The 14,876-nt window shown below is 47.8% G+C and overlaps 2 protein-coding genes across 3 annotated transcripts in view; one reads left to right on the top strand and one right to left on the bottom strand.

Annotated features, from left to right (window-relative positions):
* LRRK1 (leucine rich repeat kinase 1) overlaps positions 1 to 3,048 on the top strand; it is a 73,673-nt gene extending 70,625 nt beyond the window's left edge. For both annotated transcript variants that reach the window (XM_009090040.4, XM_018913974.3), the window contains exon 34: positions 1,654 to 3,048. In XM_009090040.4, the coding sequence (XP_009088288.2) occupies positions 1,654 to 1,831 (178 nt within the window). In that variant the 3' untranslated portion in view covers positions 1,832 to 3,048. The remainder of the gene's footprint in view (positions 1 to 1,653) is intronic.
* A 4,441-nt stretch (positions 3,049 to 7,489) lies between these two features.
* CHSY1 (chondroitin sulfate synthase 1) overlaps positions 7,490 to 14,876 on the bottom strand; it is a 75,108-nt gene continuing 67,721 nt past the window's right edge. The window contains exon 3 of the mRNA XM_050978583.1: positions 7,490 to 11,220. Coding sequence (XP_050834540.1) covers positions 9,628 to 11,220 — 1,593 coding nt within the window. The 3' untranslated portion in view covers positions 7,490 to 9,627. The remainder of the gene's footprint in view (positions 11,221 to 14,876) is intronic.

The following is a 14,876-nucleotide window of genomic DNA, read 5'->3' as shown; positions in this document are numbered from 1 at the left end:
CAAATTCACAGAGACTAAGCAGCCCATAATGACACAGACAGGACCATGCACAATGTGATCGAGTTGGCCTGATCCTGCCTGGTGCTGGCTCCCATTGCTCTGAGGGCACCTGGCAGAAGGTCAGAGCAGCCTGGCAGACTCGGCCCCTCGCTCAGAACAAGAGGTGTATTTATGCAGAGCACGGCGCTTGTCTGTGGCTGCATTCACGTGGGTCAGGTTGATGTTCTGGCTCTAAATGAGCACCTTTGTGCTGTGGGCAGTGACAGGCCGGGGGACGGCTCCTGGAGCACAGGGGAGAGCAGTTATATACATTAATTTAAAATGTTTCATACAGAGAAGGAGAGTCAAGGAAATAAATAGCTGCTGGAGAGGTGGGGGTGTTCCTGCTGATCACTTAAATACCGGTCTGGGATTGTACTATTTATGTTCAAACAAATGCAGGTTAAGCAGTGCTAAGGATTATAAATGATCGTTTATTACTGCCAGGTAAACACAACGGGAGATCAAAGGCTCCTGCCATTCCCTCTGCTCTGAACTGAGTGTCTTCATCAGTTAGCTGGGAGGGGAGAATTCTCTTTATTGGTCCCAGGTACTCTTAGGTTGGTTTTGCTTAACTCAGATTGAATTTGGAGTTCAGGCAAAGTGATACCACATCTCACACCTGTCCTGCCCTGCTGCCTGGCTGGACCAGGCACCATGGCCATTGACCCTCCCTGTTTGAGCAGCAGGATAAAGAGCAGAAAGGGAGGAAAAGGAAGGGGCTGCTCAAATGGCAGAGCAGGGAGGGGAGGAAAGGGAGGGGGCTTTGTAGGGGAAGTTTGTAATAAAAAGCAGCTGCCAAGGACAGTCCTGTGGCCAGTGCTCCCAGCTGGGCACCTTTGTGGGGAAACACTTTGGCACCAACCTTCCCCATCTGCTATGGGAGTGGCAGAAGGAGACTAGAGAGGGCTGGACTCCTGTCCCTTGGACCCTGCAAGGGAAAAGTGTCATTGTCTGCCCAGCCACCTCCCTCTGAGGTACCTGCAGGGCCAGCTTCAACAGAGACCATGAAGGGAAGGGCATACAACACGGACCACAGGGATCCCTGAATGCTGCCCCAGCTGTGCCTGCTGCTCTGGGCTCAGGGCTCAGACCCTGACTGACACAGGCAGGCTCCATCCCACTTCCATGCTTTATTCCAGGCTGTGGAAGCCCTCAGCAGCCTGTCAGCTGTGTTATGATGGAACTGTTCTGAAAATGCCCAGCTGGCAGCAGGAGCAAGAGGCTGTGGATTTAGCAAATCAGGAGATTAGCAGCAACTTCAAATGCCATGGCAGACTTAAGCCCCCACCTGCATATTTAGGCACCTGAATCCCTTTAAAAACCATTTCCCATGTCACTGAGCTGCTTGGTTTTGATGTGACACAGTTTCTGATCCATCTCTTTGTAACATTCTCCTTGCTGAAGGATTTGCAGCTTATAAAAAGCTTGTGTAGCTGGAAGAGAATCTCATGAGCCAGTGCAGCGCTCGCAGAGCTGCCCTTTACTGTAACGTCCTTCCCTGCAATGCCCTTCCCTGCAATGCCCTTCCCTGCAATGCCCTTCCCTGTAATTCCTTTCCCTGCAATTCCCTTCCCTGTAATGCCCTTCCCTGCTCTCTGCTCCCTTCCCCAGGACGCTGGTGGATGCGGCTCTGGTAGCGAAGGACACGGTGGTGTGCTGCTTTGAGAATGAACACATGGAGAGGTGCCTGGCTGTCTGGAGGGGCTGGAGTGCCAGAGACTTTGACATTTTCTACCAGGCCTACGAGGAGCTGGGCAGGCTGGAGACCTGCATGCGCAAGAGAAGGTAGTGCCCGTGGCGCTGCACCCGGCACTCAGCAGGAGCGTCCTGGACTCGGAGACACACCAGGGCTCATGGGGAGAGTGTGTGTCTGGTTTGCTGCTAGTGAGCACCGTGGGGGTCCCAGAGCCCCTCCAGGGCTTTTGGGGAATGAAGAAGCTGCTGTGAGCAGGGCTGGGAGCTGGCCCGGCTCCCTGCTCTGTCACACACTCCCCTGTACTTTTGAGAGCAAAGGTGGCTGCAGTTTGCTCATCCCCTGATTTCCAGTTTGTTCTTCCCTATTTTGAATTCCTTCCTCACCTTCAGCATGCCCTGGCTGCTGCTGCTGCTGTTGTTGTGTGTGTGTCAGCCAGGAGAGCTCCGTGGGCTCTGCCCTGGGTGTCTGAGCACGTTCCAGTCCCGGCTGCCTGCTGGCTGGCAGCACGGGCACCATGGGCTGATTCACCCTGTTCCCAGGAAGAATGCATCTGCTGGAAACCCTGCACTGTGGGGCTGCTTCCCACCTCCCTGCAACTCCATTAGTTAGGGTGTGTGTCCTACTTCAGGTGTAGTCCCTGTGTAGAGACACCTGGTGTAGGAGCCAGCAAGAAGCTGTGGCTGGCCACTGTGTTTCTGGTTCCTAGAAGCTGTAGTGGTGCAGAGTTCTGTGAGGGAGCCCAAAAGAACCTGCCAGGAACTCTGCACCAGGAGTGAGTGAGCTGGCTCATGGCACTGCTGCTTTGTGGATGGAGCTGATGAAAAACAAAGCCTCTGGGTGTGACAGATATTCCTGATGGAAAATAAGGGAGCCCCTGATCAGGAAGGTTTATAAGCTGTCTCTGCTCCACTCCTGTTTCTCTTGGGAAATGCACTCTGGAGCAGCAGGAACACAATAAGCTCAGTTGTCTATCTGTGTATCTGTGCAGCTTCTGCCCACCACAGCTTGTATTTTATCTTCATTAGTGGCCTGGGATGCTGTATTGGCTCTAAATCCAATTGCACTTCATTATCCCAAGCATGTACAGCAGTGTAAAAAGTGCCCCCAGCTAAGCACCCTGTATAAAGGTGTACAGTTTGAATTTTGGACCTTTCTTTTTCTTTTTTTTTATCCCAAGAATCTCGTGTGAGCATCGGCAAGGCTGGCCAAGGCCGAACGGGCAGGTTAACCCTCTGGTTCACATTTCTGTTGCAGGCTGCTAAAATATCCTGACAGAATGTATCTTAAAATAAACTGATCCCTCCCCAGGATGACACTGCAGTGGTGGTTTTTATTGGAAACCCAACTGGCACTGGGTATTTGGGGTTTGCAGTGTAATTCAAGTGCTGGTTGTGATGAGCACAGCTGGAATCAGGGCTGTGAGTACAGACTGTCTCCATTCCTGGCCTTGCCTGTTACTGTCACCCTGTGCCTCTCCAGCAGCTCATGATCCGGTATGGCAGCACCAAAATTTCCCTCCCTTGCCAGGACACACTCTCTGCCTTTGTCTCGAGGCTGGGGTGAGGTCTCATGGTCACCTTTTCCAGCTGCCAGATTCCTTTGACTTGCAGGAACTCTTCCCATGATACCTGAAGCCCAAACAGGAGCTGTAAAGGGGCTCATTCTTTCGTTCAGCCTTGCAGGTTTCCTTTGAGGAAACATCCTGTGGAACAACCACAGCAGTTCTTATTGTCCCTCTTGACCAGAACACCTTGGGTGCTGTCCTGGCCCCAAAGCCAGCGTGGGCTTGTGCCCACCAAGGGCTCCCCAGTGCCCATGGGGGAAGCTGGAGCATCTCCCAAACCTTTGGTGGGCCCTGGACACAGAAGGGCCTTTGTTCTGCTGGACACTGCTCTGGGGCTGCTGCTGCACAAGACCCTTCCTGACACACTGAGACATCCCTGCTCCTTGCCAGGTGGGTCAGGGTGCTCAGCTGGGGAGGGAACAGAAGGGGCACCTGGGTTTCATGGGACCTCTGAGAGAGGCTGCAGTGATGGGTGTGTGTCCCAAAACCTCCTGGGAGCAGTGGGTTGGTTCCCAAAAGCAGCTGAAAGCCTGAGTAATAACAAAATCCTCCTCTTTAGCAGACCTGAAACCTCATTAGCACAAGGCTCCGTTAAGTGAGCACTGCACGTGCTGCAGGAACCATTCCTGGGGGCAGAAATAAACAGACATTAAAAACAAAATTAAATCAACTCCCACCAGTTCAAACAGTTTGAGATTTCAGTGCTCCTTTCCATCTCTCCCACCAGCAAAGCCTGTTCTCCTGAGGGCAGGTACAGGTGAGGGGTATCAGGCAGTCTGAGGGAAGGGATGGGGTCACAGCCAAAGGCAGGAAAAGCCCCAGAGCCTGGGAACAAAGGGGCAGCACGAGCCCCAGGTGTGGGGCTGGGGGAGCTGCCCCTATCTCAGTCCTCACTATTTTATTTCAGCTGATAAATATAAGCCCAAACAAGGCCCTGGCAGGGGGTTATTCCTTCAGCTGACTGAGGAGAGGCAAGAAAACAGCAAGAGAGCAGCTTTGGGCTTGGTGCTGGGGGGGAAGTGGATGCTCTGGGAGTGGATTAACCCCCAGCACCAGCAGGGGGAGGGCAGGGGGTGCCTGGGGTGTTAATCCCAGGACAGGGTTGGGGCAGGTGAACATTGACACAGCAGCTGGATGCTCCCCATCCCACACAGCACCAAGGGCTCTCAGCTTCAGCATAAGGAAAAGAAGGTGATTTCTAAGGGAGGTGGGGAAAGGGGCAGCACTGGCTGCTTTGTATTCTGCTACTGCAAGGACAGAGGAAATGAGTTTTCTTTAAGCAAGCTTTGAAAGGACAGGAAATATCCTGGTTATTTCAGGCCTGTCCTCAGCTTACCCCTGGGATGGGAGATGGGTCAGGCTTCAGGGGCTTAACCCAGGTGGAGCAGGGTAAGGATGGGGCTGGGGATGGAGATGGGAATGAGGTTGGAAATTGTGATGAAGATTAAGGGTGAGGATGGGGCCAGGGATGGAGTTAGGCATGGGGATGAAAAGGAGGAGAAGGATGGGACCAGGAATGGGGTTGGGGACAGGAATGGTGCCAGGGATTGGGTTGAGCTCACCTGGGACAGGTGCTCAGCACTGGGGAAATCACTGCCAAGTGATGCTGGCAGAGGGACAGAGCACATCCCCAGTCCATGAGTGGAACATCCACAGTGGTTCAGGTTTCCCAGAGCTGTTCTGGTCCTACCCCAGCACCCAGAGCCACCCTGGCAGAGCCAGTGCTGGCACAGCAAGCAGCCTTTATCTGCCCCACATCCCAGCCTGTTTGCACTGGAAGTTTGTTTTATCACAGAACCCCTTTAAACTCTGACCCTTTTGGGAGCCCTCTAGGTGAAAAGTCAGTAAAACACAAAGGTGGTGTTACTCTTTCGTCTTCTTTTTCTAAAGAGGTGGAGCAGGACCCTGGCAAAGTCATCTTGACACCCCCAATCAAACAGAGAGGACCCCACATTTCCAAGAGACTCCAGCCCAGCCTGCTGGAAATGTTGGAGCTGATTCAGGTCAATTAAAGCTGAGGTTTTTATTGATTTAAAATGTGAAAGTAAATACAGCCAGCCCAGTATTTTGATGTTAATTTTTTTCACCCCACTCATGAAAGTGATTTAGAAGGTGGTAGGGATTCCTGGGCTGGAGGAGACCTGGGAGATGGTTCTGGAGCTTGGAAAGGACATGGACACGTTCCTTACACCTGGGAGCGTCGGCAGCGGTTCGGACGTGAGGAGTAAAAGTGGTTCTGGCAGCAGCAGCCAGGTAAAATCCAGGAAAAGAGTTGGAAAGCATTCCTCATGGGATGCACTGCCTTGGCTGGGGAGCCCAGGTTGTCTCCAAGGCTGCCTAAGCCTGGAAGGAGGTGGCTGTTGAGCTCCAGCTGGGATCCAACCCCTGAATTTGCTCTGGTCAGCACAATAACTCACATTGGCAGAGTCTACTGGGTACAAAAACATTCATTAAAACAGGGCAGTGTCCCACCAGCCCAGGGATCACCAAGGCCAGAGCAGAGGAGGAGCCCAGTGGGGTCTGGACCTTCTCCCCATTTTTAATGCCTCTGCAAGATTTTCTTTCCAAAAGCTCCCGGCTGCGGCCGGCTGTGCCAGCCGAGTATTTTTAGCAAGTATTCATGTGAAACAGCTCGGGATAATAATTTGCAATGTAAAGTTAGAGGCTTCCACAAAAACTCAGAGTAAGCAGATTTGGGTCAGCAGGACTTTGTGCTGATTGTGCTGAAAGGAACCATCCAGCCAGGTCCAGGGGAGCCACGTGGGGCTGGAGCTGGGCACTGAGTTTTCTGGGTAATAAACTCCCACAGTGCCCACAGGACCAAAACCTGAAATCCTTCCATGGGCTGTGACTCTGCAAAGTCACAGATAAATAATGTCACAAGGAAATAGTCACATCCAGCATGACAGCCACCAGGAGTACCCAGTGCCTTTCTGGAATCATATTTTCCCCCAACTCCCTTGGGCTCTTTTTGCCATCATTGATCCTTGAGCAGGAGGGAAAAGCTTTGAGAAAACAGCATTAATCAATTCAGCTCCTCATCCAGGGGTGGGCAGAGAAGGTGAAGGGTTTAACACCATGTGCCCAGGGGCTGCAAAGCTCTGTTTGGGTGGGACTTTCATTGCTGTGAGTTTGCCACAGCATCCAGCACAGGTTAATGCACCAGAATAATGAGGGAAAGAATTATCTTACATTTTTAATTGTTTCAATAAAGAACATTAGTATCTCTATAGATGGGGCAACTGGGCACACCCTTCATTTACAGGATGACACCATCTCATTTTCTCACACCTCTGTGGCCCAGAGGAAAACCCTCCATGATTTTCCTGCTTCCTCAGGGTGAAGGAAACTTCTGTCTGAAGCAAACAACCAGAGTAAATTGAGGATGAAATGTCCCAGCCCCAGAAGGGATTTTTGTCAAGGCTGGGTTAGCACCTAGCAGCTGATGATCTCCACTTCTGTCCAGTTCCTTACAAGTGGGGCAGGAAATGCCACTTACTTTAGTTGAAAATGGGGTTTATGTGTTTAGACATTGTCATTTTTATAATTAAAATTTCACTTTAAAATGGACTGCTCTTAAGCTGTGAGTCCATAAAATACATGATCAATTGCAATGTGAGGCCTCGAGGGCTGCCTGCAAGCTTGGTACAGAACTCTAACTCTTAATAGAGATTTGATAGCAGAATTAGAACTGCAGCAACTGAAAAAAAAACCTCAATACCACATGGTGCTGTTCTCAAAATGGCTTTTTCCAGTTACATTCTGCTTTTACCAGCTGTTATGGGCTAAAAAAAAGTCCTACATAATCATAAATGTTAATAACTACAGTACAATACAGGCTTCTTTCCCTCCTTTTTGCTGCCATTCTTTGGGGTTCATATTCTTTATGCTCTTTTCTGTACCACAAATACAAGTTGGGTTTTTTGTTTGTTTTGTTTTTGGTGTTGTTTTTTTCTTTTCCCTTTCCCTTGTGTGAAGAAACACCTCTGCAATCCCTAAGATTCTTGCTTTGGGACATAATTTTGTCCTCACACCAACACCAAACAACTCCTAGAGCTATTAAAAAATAAGTTGTCAACCCACATAATAATTATTTTTACTGTGTTTTAAACACACAAACATTAGGGCACCATGCACCCTTATCTGAAATGTACACTTATGGGTATTTTCAGGCAGCAGAAGTACTTTTAACATTTTCATGAGGGAAAAAGTCAAAACCAGGGAATGGCACAGCTCATCAGCACCAGCTCCTGATGAATGGGTTTGTTCTGCTTTCCCTCAGAGCCAAGGCTCATCCCATGCCACAACACAACACAGAGGTCAAAACCCTTTGGAAGAGGGAGATCCTTTTACCTGGGCTTACTTCCCAAAGTGTGTGACTCTGTTCCTCTGCTGGGTGGAATGACACGGACTGACGACGGGAGCAGCTTCGATTGCAAATAAAAAAATCTTTATTGCATCTTAGAAGCAAGTCTTAAAAAAAAAAAAGAAAGAAAGAAAGAAAGGAAGGAAAAAAAAAAGAGGGAGGAGGAAAAGAAAAATTTTCCATACACCTACATCCTTGGGACTGTCACCAGAAAATGATGAACATTGTAAGACAGAGTCTCTATGCTAGTTGCAGTTCATACTGCATACACGTGTAAACAATGGTTATTTCTTCTACTGGAATAGCAATTGCACTGTAAGATCCCTTCAAATGTGGCAACAACCACCAAAGCCTTGGGTTTTCTCCATTCTTTCACTTGCCTCCACTTCCCAAAGAGCAGGCAAAGTGGAACTGAGGGCAATGGGATGAAATAGGGCTGGAAGATACGATAGAAAAATATATTGTTCGCTGGTTTTTATTTTGTGTTTCTGCTGAGCAGGATATTTACAGGTACATAGGTCCCAAGAGATCATCTGCTTCAATGACAATGTCCAGTCAGTGTCTAAGTCTCAGTGTACAGGGTTCCCTATCTGGCTTTAAGGCACTTTATTTCGTGAATTTTCTCTTACCTTGCTAGGTGTTAACTCATAGGGATCACACTTTCCTTGTATTCAGCCTCCTCATCCCCAGTTCCTCTTAGAATACCAAAAAAATTCCTAAACTCACTGAAGTCATTCCAAAAATGTTGAAGAAATTTGGGGGAAAAAAAAAAAAAAGATTAATGAAAAAATATTTTAGAAAGTAATCTTTGGAGATCATTTACTGTAAGTATGATGTACACTACCTTATCAGTGAGAAGATGCAATACATTCCTAATATATATATATATATATATTTACACACGCATATATATATATATAAAATATTAAAATGACTAACAGATATTCAAGGAAAGGTCAAGAACCTAAAACAATGGATATTAAATAAATTAACGGTCTAGCAGATACAGAAAAAAAAAAATAATCCCAAAACAAAACTAGCAATCAAATGTAATAATTGTTCCCATTAACATCACGTGACCGAAGGACATAGACGCGGTCGGGCGCGGGACACTCGGTGCAGAGGAGTTCCCCAGGCTCTCCTCAGGCATCTTGGACTGTTCATTGTGTGCTGTCCTTTGGCTGCCAGAGATTCCCATCCCCAGCTCCTCAGCATTCCCTGCTCCCCGGGCTCAGCCTCGGAGGGTGGCTGAGGACAGAACACAGAACCCACCACGGCTTCCCCAAACGCTCCAAACACCAAACACAACAATTTCCACAAGGATCACGGCTTGTGCTTACTTCCTTCCCTCACCTGCCCATCCTAAGTGGAGGTGTATTTGTAAACTGAAATAATCAGCTATTAGGGAAAAACAAAAACCCCTCCTGCGATTCCCACCCTTTGTCATCGCCACAGCGACTCGGATTTTCTAACGCAACTGGAGAATTAATGGCTAATCCTGAACCAAAGGAGCAGAATCTTTGCACGGTAGCAGTCACACCAAAAACATTTAGACACAGCGTTTTGTCACTTGGCTTTGCACGCTCAGGTCCACATTTACAGAATCCCAGCCGTGAAGACGGCAACGGAAACGGTAGGAAACAATCTTTTGTTCATAAGGAAATTCTAATTCAAGTCAGATTTCCGCTGATCAGATAACTCTTAGACAATTTTTTTCTTTCTTTTTTTTTTTTTTTGTTTGAAGGCAAATATTGATCACAGTTTTGTTCAAAACCAAAAACACAACAACAAAAAAAACCCAAGGGCCTTGTTCTTCTCAAAATGAGAGCTTTGTAAGAAAACAATGATGATTTCTAAAATATATCCTGTGTGGTCTTTTAAAAGTGAATTATCAAAAAACATTTTCCCAAAAATAAATTAGATAATTAAAAAAAAAGTCTTTTCCAGCATAGCTGGACATTAGGCTGTCCTCACTGAGCCATTAGTATTGCTGCTTTTCCCAAAATTTGGGTCGTTTTTTTCAAACCATATTTCAGCCAGCTGTTGTGTGGACCCATATGTTGAAGCTTTGGACCCCAAGCACATTTTATATTGTTTTGGATCAAGATTAGGGTCACAAAAAACAGGGTGATGCACATGGACTACTCCAATCTCTTGGCTTCTGAAAGTTTTTAAGCCAGCTTGAATGACTTTGTTAAATAGATCTACGTCTTCAAGGCCCCAACCTTGGATGGAGACATCGAAGCCACCCGCTCGAAGAAGGTCACCTTTGTAAATACAGGTGATACCAAAGCCATAGTTCCTCCAGAAACCTGTTTTCTGAGTGAAGGCAAAATGATTGTCACTAGGAACCTTTCCACTATAAACAATCTTTGGATCATACTGGCTAAAAATGATGGGAAAATAAACTTGCTGACCCAAAACTGTGTTGGCTCTACACCGCTGGAGGAATTCTGTGGTAAACACTAAGTCAACATCACAGAAGAAGAGTAAAGACTCGTTCTGGAACTGAGAAGATCCGACTTCAAGAGCCAGTGCCCTTGAGAACTCCCCCGACACCGGCAGAACCTGCATGTCAGCCTTGGGGTATTTGGAGCGGTAATCTCTCATCAGCTCGATCTGCTTCGCTTTGTCAGGGTTGGAGTTGGAATTGAAAAGCAGGACAACCAGCTTGACATTCTGGTTTGGAATGAGGCACGTCTTTTCAAAATTCCCCATGAACCTCGCAAACATGTCGAACCGTCCGGACAGAGGGATCAGAATGTTGATCTTCTTGTCTTTGAGCTCCTTCCTTTCTGCTTTGGACCTGCTGAGCTGGAACGGGACAAACATCTTCAGCGAGTTGGAGAGGAAGGACAAGGACCCAGAATCCTGGTTGATTTTGCTGGCCAGCTCTTTGGCGTCCATCTCTTCGTGCTCCATGAACTGGATCTTGCTGAAGGTCTGCTGCAGGTACGCGTGCCTCCTCACGGGGACCGTCATCTTCTTCCCCTTGTGCTTCTTGTAGAGAAGCAGCAGGTCCAGCACATACTCTGCTCCGTACATGGGGTTCACCCTGCGGTATCCATACTGTATCTCCTTGAAATCGATGATCCTCCCCCGCGTCTTGGCGTTGGCGTTGATCATTTCCATCACCTGCATCACGATGTCGTCCAACGCCTCGCGCTGAGACGAGTCCATCCCTCTGCGCGGCGGCTGCCCGTCGGCGCCCGAGTACAGATACTTCCCTGTAAGGAACTCCCACTCCAGGATCTCCTCGCGGTGGCGGGGCTGGAAGCGCATGAAGGAGGGCGGCATGCCCAGCTGCAGGTCCTCCTTGTGGATTTCGGTGTTGCTGTACTTGCTCATGAGCACGATCTCGCGGTGCAGCTGCACGGTGCGGTGGCGCAGCTCGGCGATCTTGCGGCTCAGCATGTAGCTGTGCAGCCTGTACTGGTACGGGGGGTTCTTGTTGGGGTGCAGCGTTATGGCTCGGTGGATTTTGCTGTTCCTCAGGTCCCGGATGTAGCCTTTTTTGTTCTTCTCGTAATTCTCGTAGAACAGCTGCTGCATCTAGGGGGGAGAGAGAGAGAGAGAGAGAGAGGAGAAGTCAGAGTCTGGGCAGAGCTGACCCTGTGAAAGTTTGCCCATGCTACCCCGCTGGGAGAGAATTCCCCCTTGCTCACAGGGCCAGAAGGCTTTCTGAATAAGCTGTTCTTGGGTTTAGGCACAGGTTGTAGCAATACCAGCTGCTATTCAAGGAAATTAAGAGGATTATTCATTGTGAACTGGTGAAAGAAACATCTATCATGGATTTGGGATTACTACAGCCCATTCTAGAGGTATCACCAGCGGCCAAACAATTCTGCAGTAAGTCCATTGTAAGCTCATTTCTTCACAACAACACACCATCACCAGGAAAATAACACCGTGAAGTGTTCACTACAAAACTCTCGTTATTCATTTGTTTCTCATTGTTACCATATTAATAATAAAGAAGAATAAGAAGAGATGCCATGTACATACTAAGCAAATCTGACAACACCTTTTCCATTACATCCAAATGCCATTTAGGCATTAAATATCCAGGTTTAGGCATTAAAAATGCAGGCTGCTGAATGTTTTAGTCAAGATGCCAAGTATGTTACCTCAAGTGCTGCAATGCAAAGCTACAGCTGTCATTTTAAAATGTCAATGGACAGAAAAGTGCACCTGAGATTCCTAGAGTTACAGAAGTCAGGTAATACAGGATGCACATGTACACCAGAATAAAAACATCCTTAACGTGGCATTTGCTATTTCAAAACAGGAACACAGTAAGCTGAGATCAGACTCACAAGTCTTAGGAAAGCAGACCAACCAGCTTTACAGTCCTCAGCAGCTCAGGCAGTAGCTGATATCGTGAAAGGCAAACCAGGATGATAATGTGGAAAATAAACTGAAAATAAAACCTTGAGACCAAAGGCATATACCAGCGCAGATAATGGAAATTTAAAAAGACCACGGGCAGATTCTGTGTCACAGCACAAATGTCATCAACCTGCCAGAGCTGACACAGCACCCTCGTTCAATATGGGATCCAATCTCTGTTACTGGCAGCGGAATCTGCCACAGGAAACACGGCTTCTGTAAAAGGGCTGTACAGGTCAGCAAAGAGCCAAACTCAAAAAAAGAACCAGGGAGAAGGTCTCAAATATGATGGCAATCAAACAGAGCACTAAAAAGGAAATCACCAGCACAGAAACCTTCCTTTTACCAGCTGCTCAGAGCCAGCACAAGTCCTGTTTTATTGGGCTTTGGGTTGCATTTTTCCCATTATTGTGGACAGACACTGAAGCTCAGGGATAAACTTACACCTGGATTTAATTGCTGCTATCTCAACAAGCTGGCTGTGTGCATGCTGAAACCTGACATTGGGCATATCGCTGCCGACAGCACGGAGCAGGCTGAGCCCACTGGGAGCAGGGTTTGAATTTGAGCAAACGTAAATCACTGCAAAGGAGCGAGGGAGGCATCGCAGCAGGACTGAGAAAGAAAGGACGTTTATTTCGTGGGTCACCACCAGTCCCCCACCCCCTTCTCCTTCAAGTTCACCTTCTTCCCGCTCTCCCCAAGTGATCCCTGCTGCGTGCACGCTGTCTGGGAGCAATCCAGGCCAGAGGATGGATGGATCTGCACAGCAACGCAGCCAAAGAAGAACATCTTGGCCATGGCCCCTTGGCAGGCCTCAGATGAGCTGCCTGTCGAGATGTATAATATCCCTTTAGAAGGCATGCAAGACTGAACAGAGCGCTACGGGCAGAGGTTAGCTGGTCTAATCCCACGTCCAGCAGAGTCATCCAAACTGAATGAACCTCATGCTTTCCCAAGAAACACGTTTTTTCCACTCACCCAAAAGACTGTTCTTCATTTGTATCCCTGTATTGTTTCCTCTACTAATCAAGCTTGATTTTTTGGGTCACGTTGAACCTGGCTGTTGCTGTGAAGGGCTCTAGGAGACCTTAAATCACCCCCAGTTAGGGTCAGTCCTGTGAGCACCATTTATTACAGTGGAGAGCTCTCACGGGAAGAACAGGATCAGTCCAACACTGCAGGACTCACTTATTCTACTGACAACACTGATCTATCCTCTAACACTATGCACATGTAAAACTACAAGTATTAAATGCATATGGTAACCAATTTCACTGACATTTTAGCAACAACTATAGGCTGAGGCTTTTCCAGGAGTCCTGTCACATCAGATAAAAATTCTTAAATCACATCATTAGGCCACCATTATTTAAACAAAAACTGACAATAGGATTTAATTTCAAGTCTTGTTTTGAATTTATAGGACAACAAAATCAAGACCATGCAGCCTGAATGCATTTACTCAAAAATTGCTACCTAGGGCATTCTGAAGAGGAAACCATGACAAGCAGAAAGACTTTCAGATTACACAACAAAGTTTTAATACAATACTGATGGGTAGGAAAATGTTATGGAACATCCCAATGGAAGTAAAGATAGGAACCCCTGGCAAATGGCACAAATTAAAATTAAGAAGCATGTTTTACAGCTCTGGCTTGCCACTCAGGAGTAACCCCTTAGGTAGACCAGTTACCTTCTAATACTCCTTCCTGCCCCTTCCCAAAACTAGCTTGATTCAAAAATGCAAAATAAAACATATCTCAGCAAGCCTTTAGTGGGGCTCCAACACAAAGCAATTTACAACTGAAACATCTATTAACATGCACCTTGCCCCAGCCAAGAAGGTGACAACTGCCCGAGCCCTGCGCTCCAGCCAACCCTGCAGTGCAGCTAATGAGAAGCACCAGAGCAGCCAGGCTTTAATATAATCCCATTTCTCGGGAGAATGCCTTGCAAGGCTGGCACGTTCCATGTTTTCCCTGTGGAGTCTCCCCCTCTCCCACTGCAGTGTCCCCCCTGTCCCCTGGCACTCAGCAGGCTGCAGGAGGCACAGGGTGTGCCAGGATCCTGCAGCTCCGATCCCCGCAGGGAGCCAAGGTACACCCCACAGCAGCAGGAAACACAAAGAAGGGGGCTGGAAGGGGTTAAACAACTCCCTACAGAGAGTACAAGGAGTTACAAACCATTTCTTCACAGTGACACCAAGTGCTGCACACAAAGCCCAAGTGGCCAGTGGCCAGCAGAGCAGTTTAACCCTTCTCAGGCCAAGGCACTGGTAGACACTGGACCCAGGGCCACAGAAGGGCTGTGAGGCCCCAGGGCTTTGTCCCAGAAACCAACCCCTGTGGATTCTGTTTGCTCATACACACCTACAAACTTGAAGGAAATGAGCAGTTCCCTCCATGTCATTTGACAGCTCCACCAACACTGATTTGCCCAAATCATTCAGGCTCCCCAGCACTGGGTTCAATCACACACTGGTTTTTGACTCCACACAACACTGGACAGCCTTAAGGAAGACACAAAATCATAATTAACTCTTGTGTACATCATCAATAGGTGGGTGAAAGAAGGCCATAGAGAAGGGAATACCTGTGATTTACTTCCTCCTCCCAGTCACTGAACACAGATGTGGGGAGTGACACCAGCCCAGGACATGCACGTCTCCTACAGACACTACGTGCCAAATTCCCCATGCCTGTTACCAGAGTCCTGAGAGCTGAACTCTTGCAAACTCTTCTTCTAGTGAAACAGGTTTCTCTATGATTCTTTTTTTTTTTAAAGAATCTTTCATGGATATTAATTTTGCAATGATT

The sequence above is a fragment of the Serinus canaria genome, chromosome 10, assembly GCF_022539315.1.
Source record: "Serinus canaria isolate serCan28SL12 chromosome 10, serCan2020, whole genome shotgun sequence".
Taxonomy (NCBI): domain Eukaryota; kingdom Metazoa; phylum Chordata; class Aves; order Passeriformes; family Fringillidae; genus Serinus; species Serinus canaria.
This window is presented reverse-complemented; position numbering and strand designations above follow the sequence as displayed.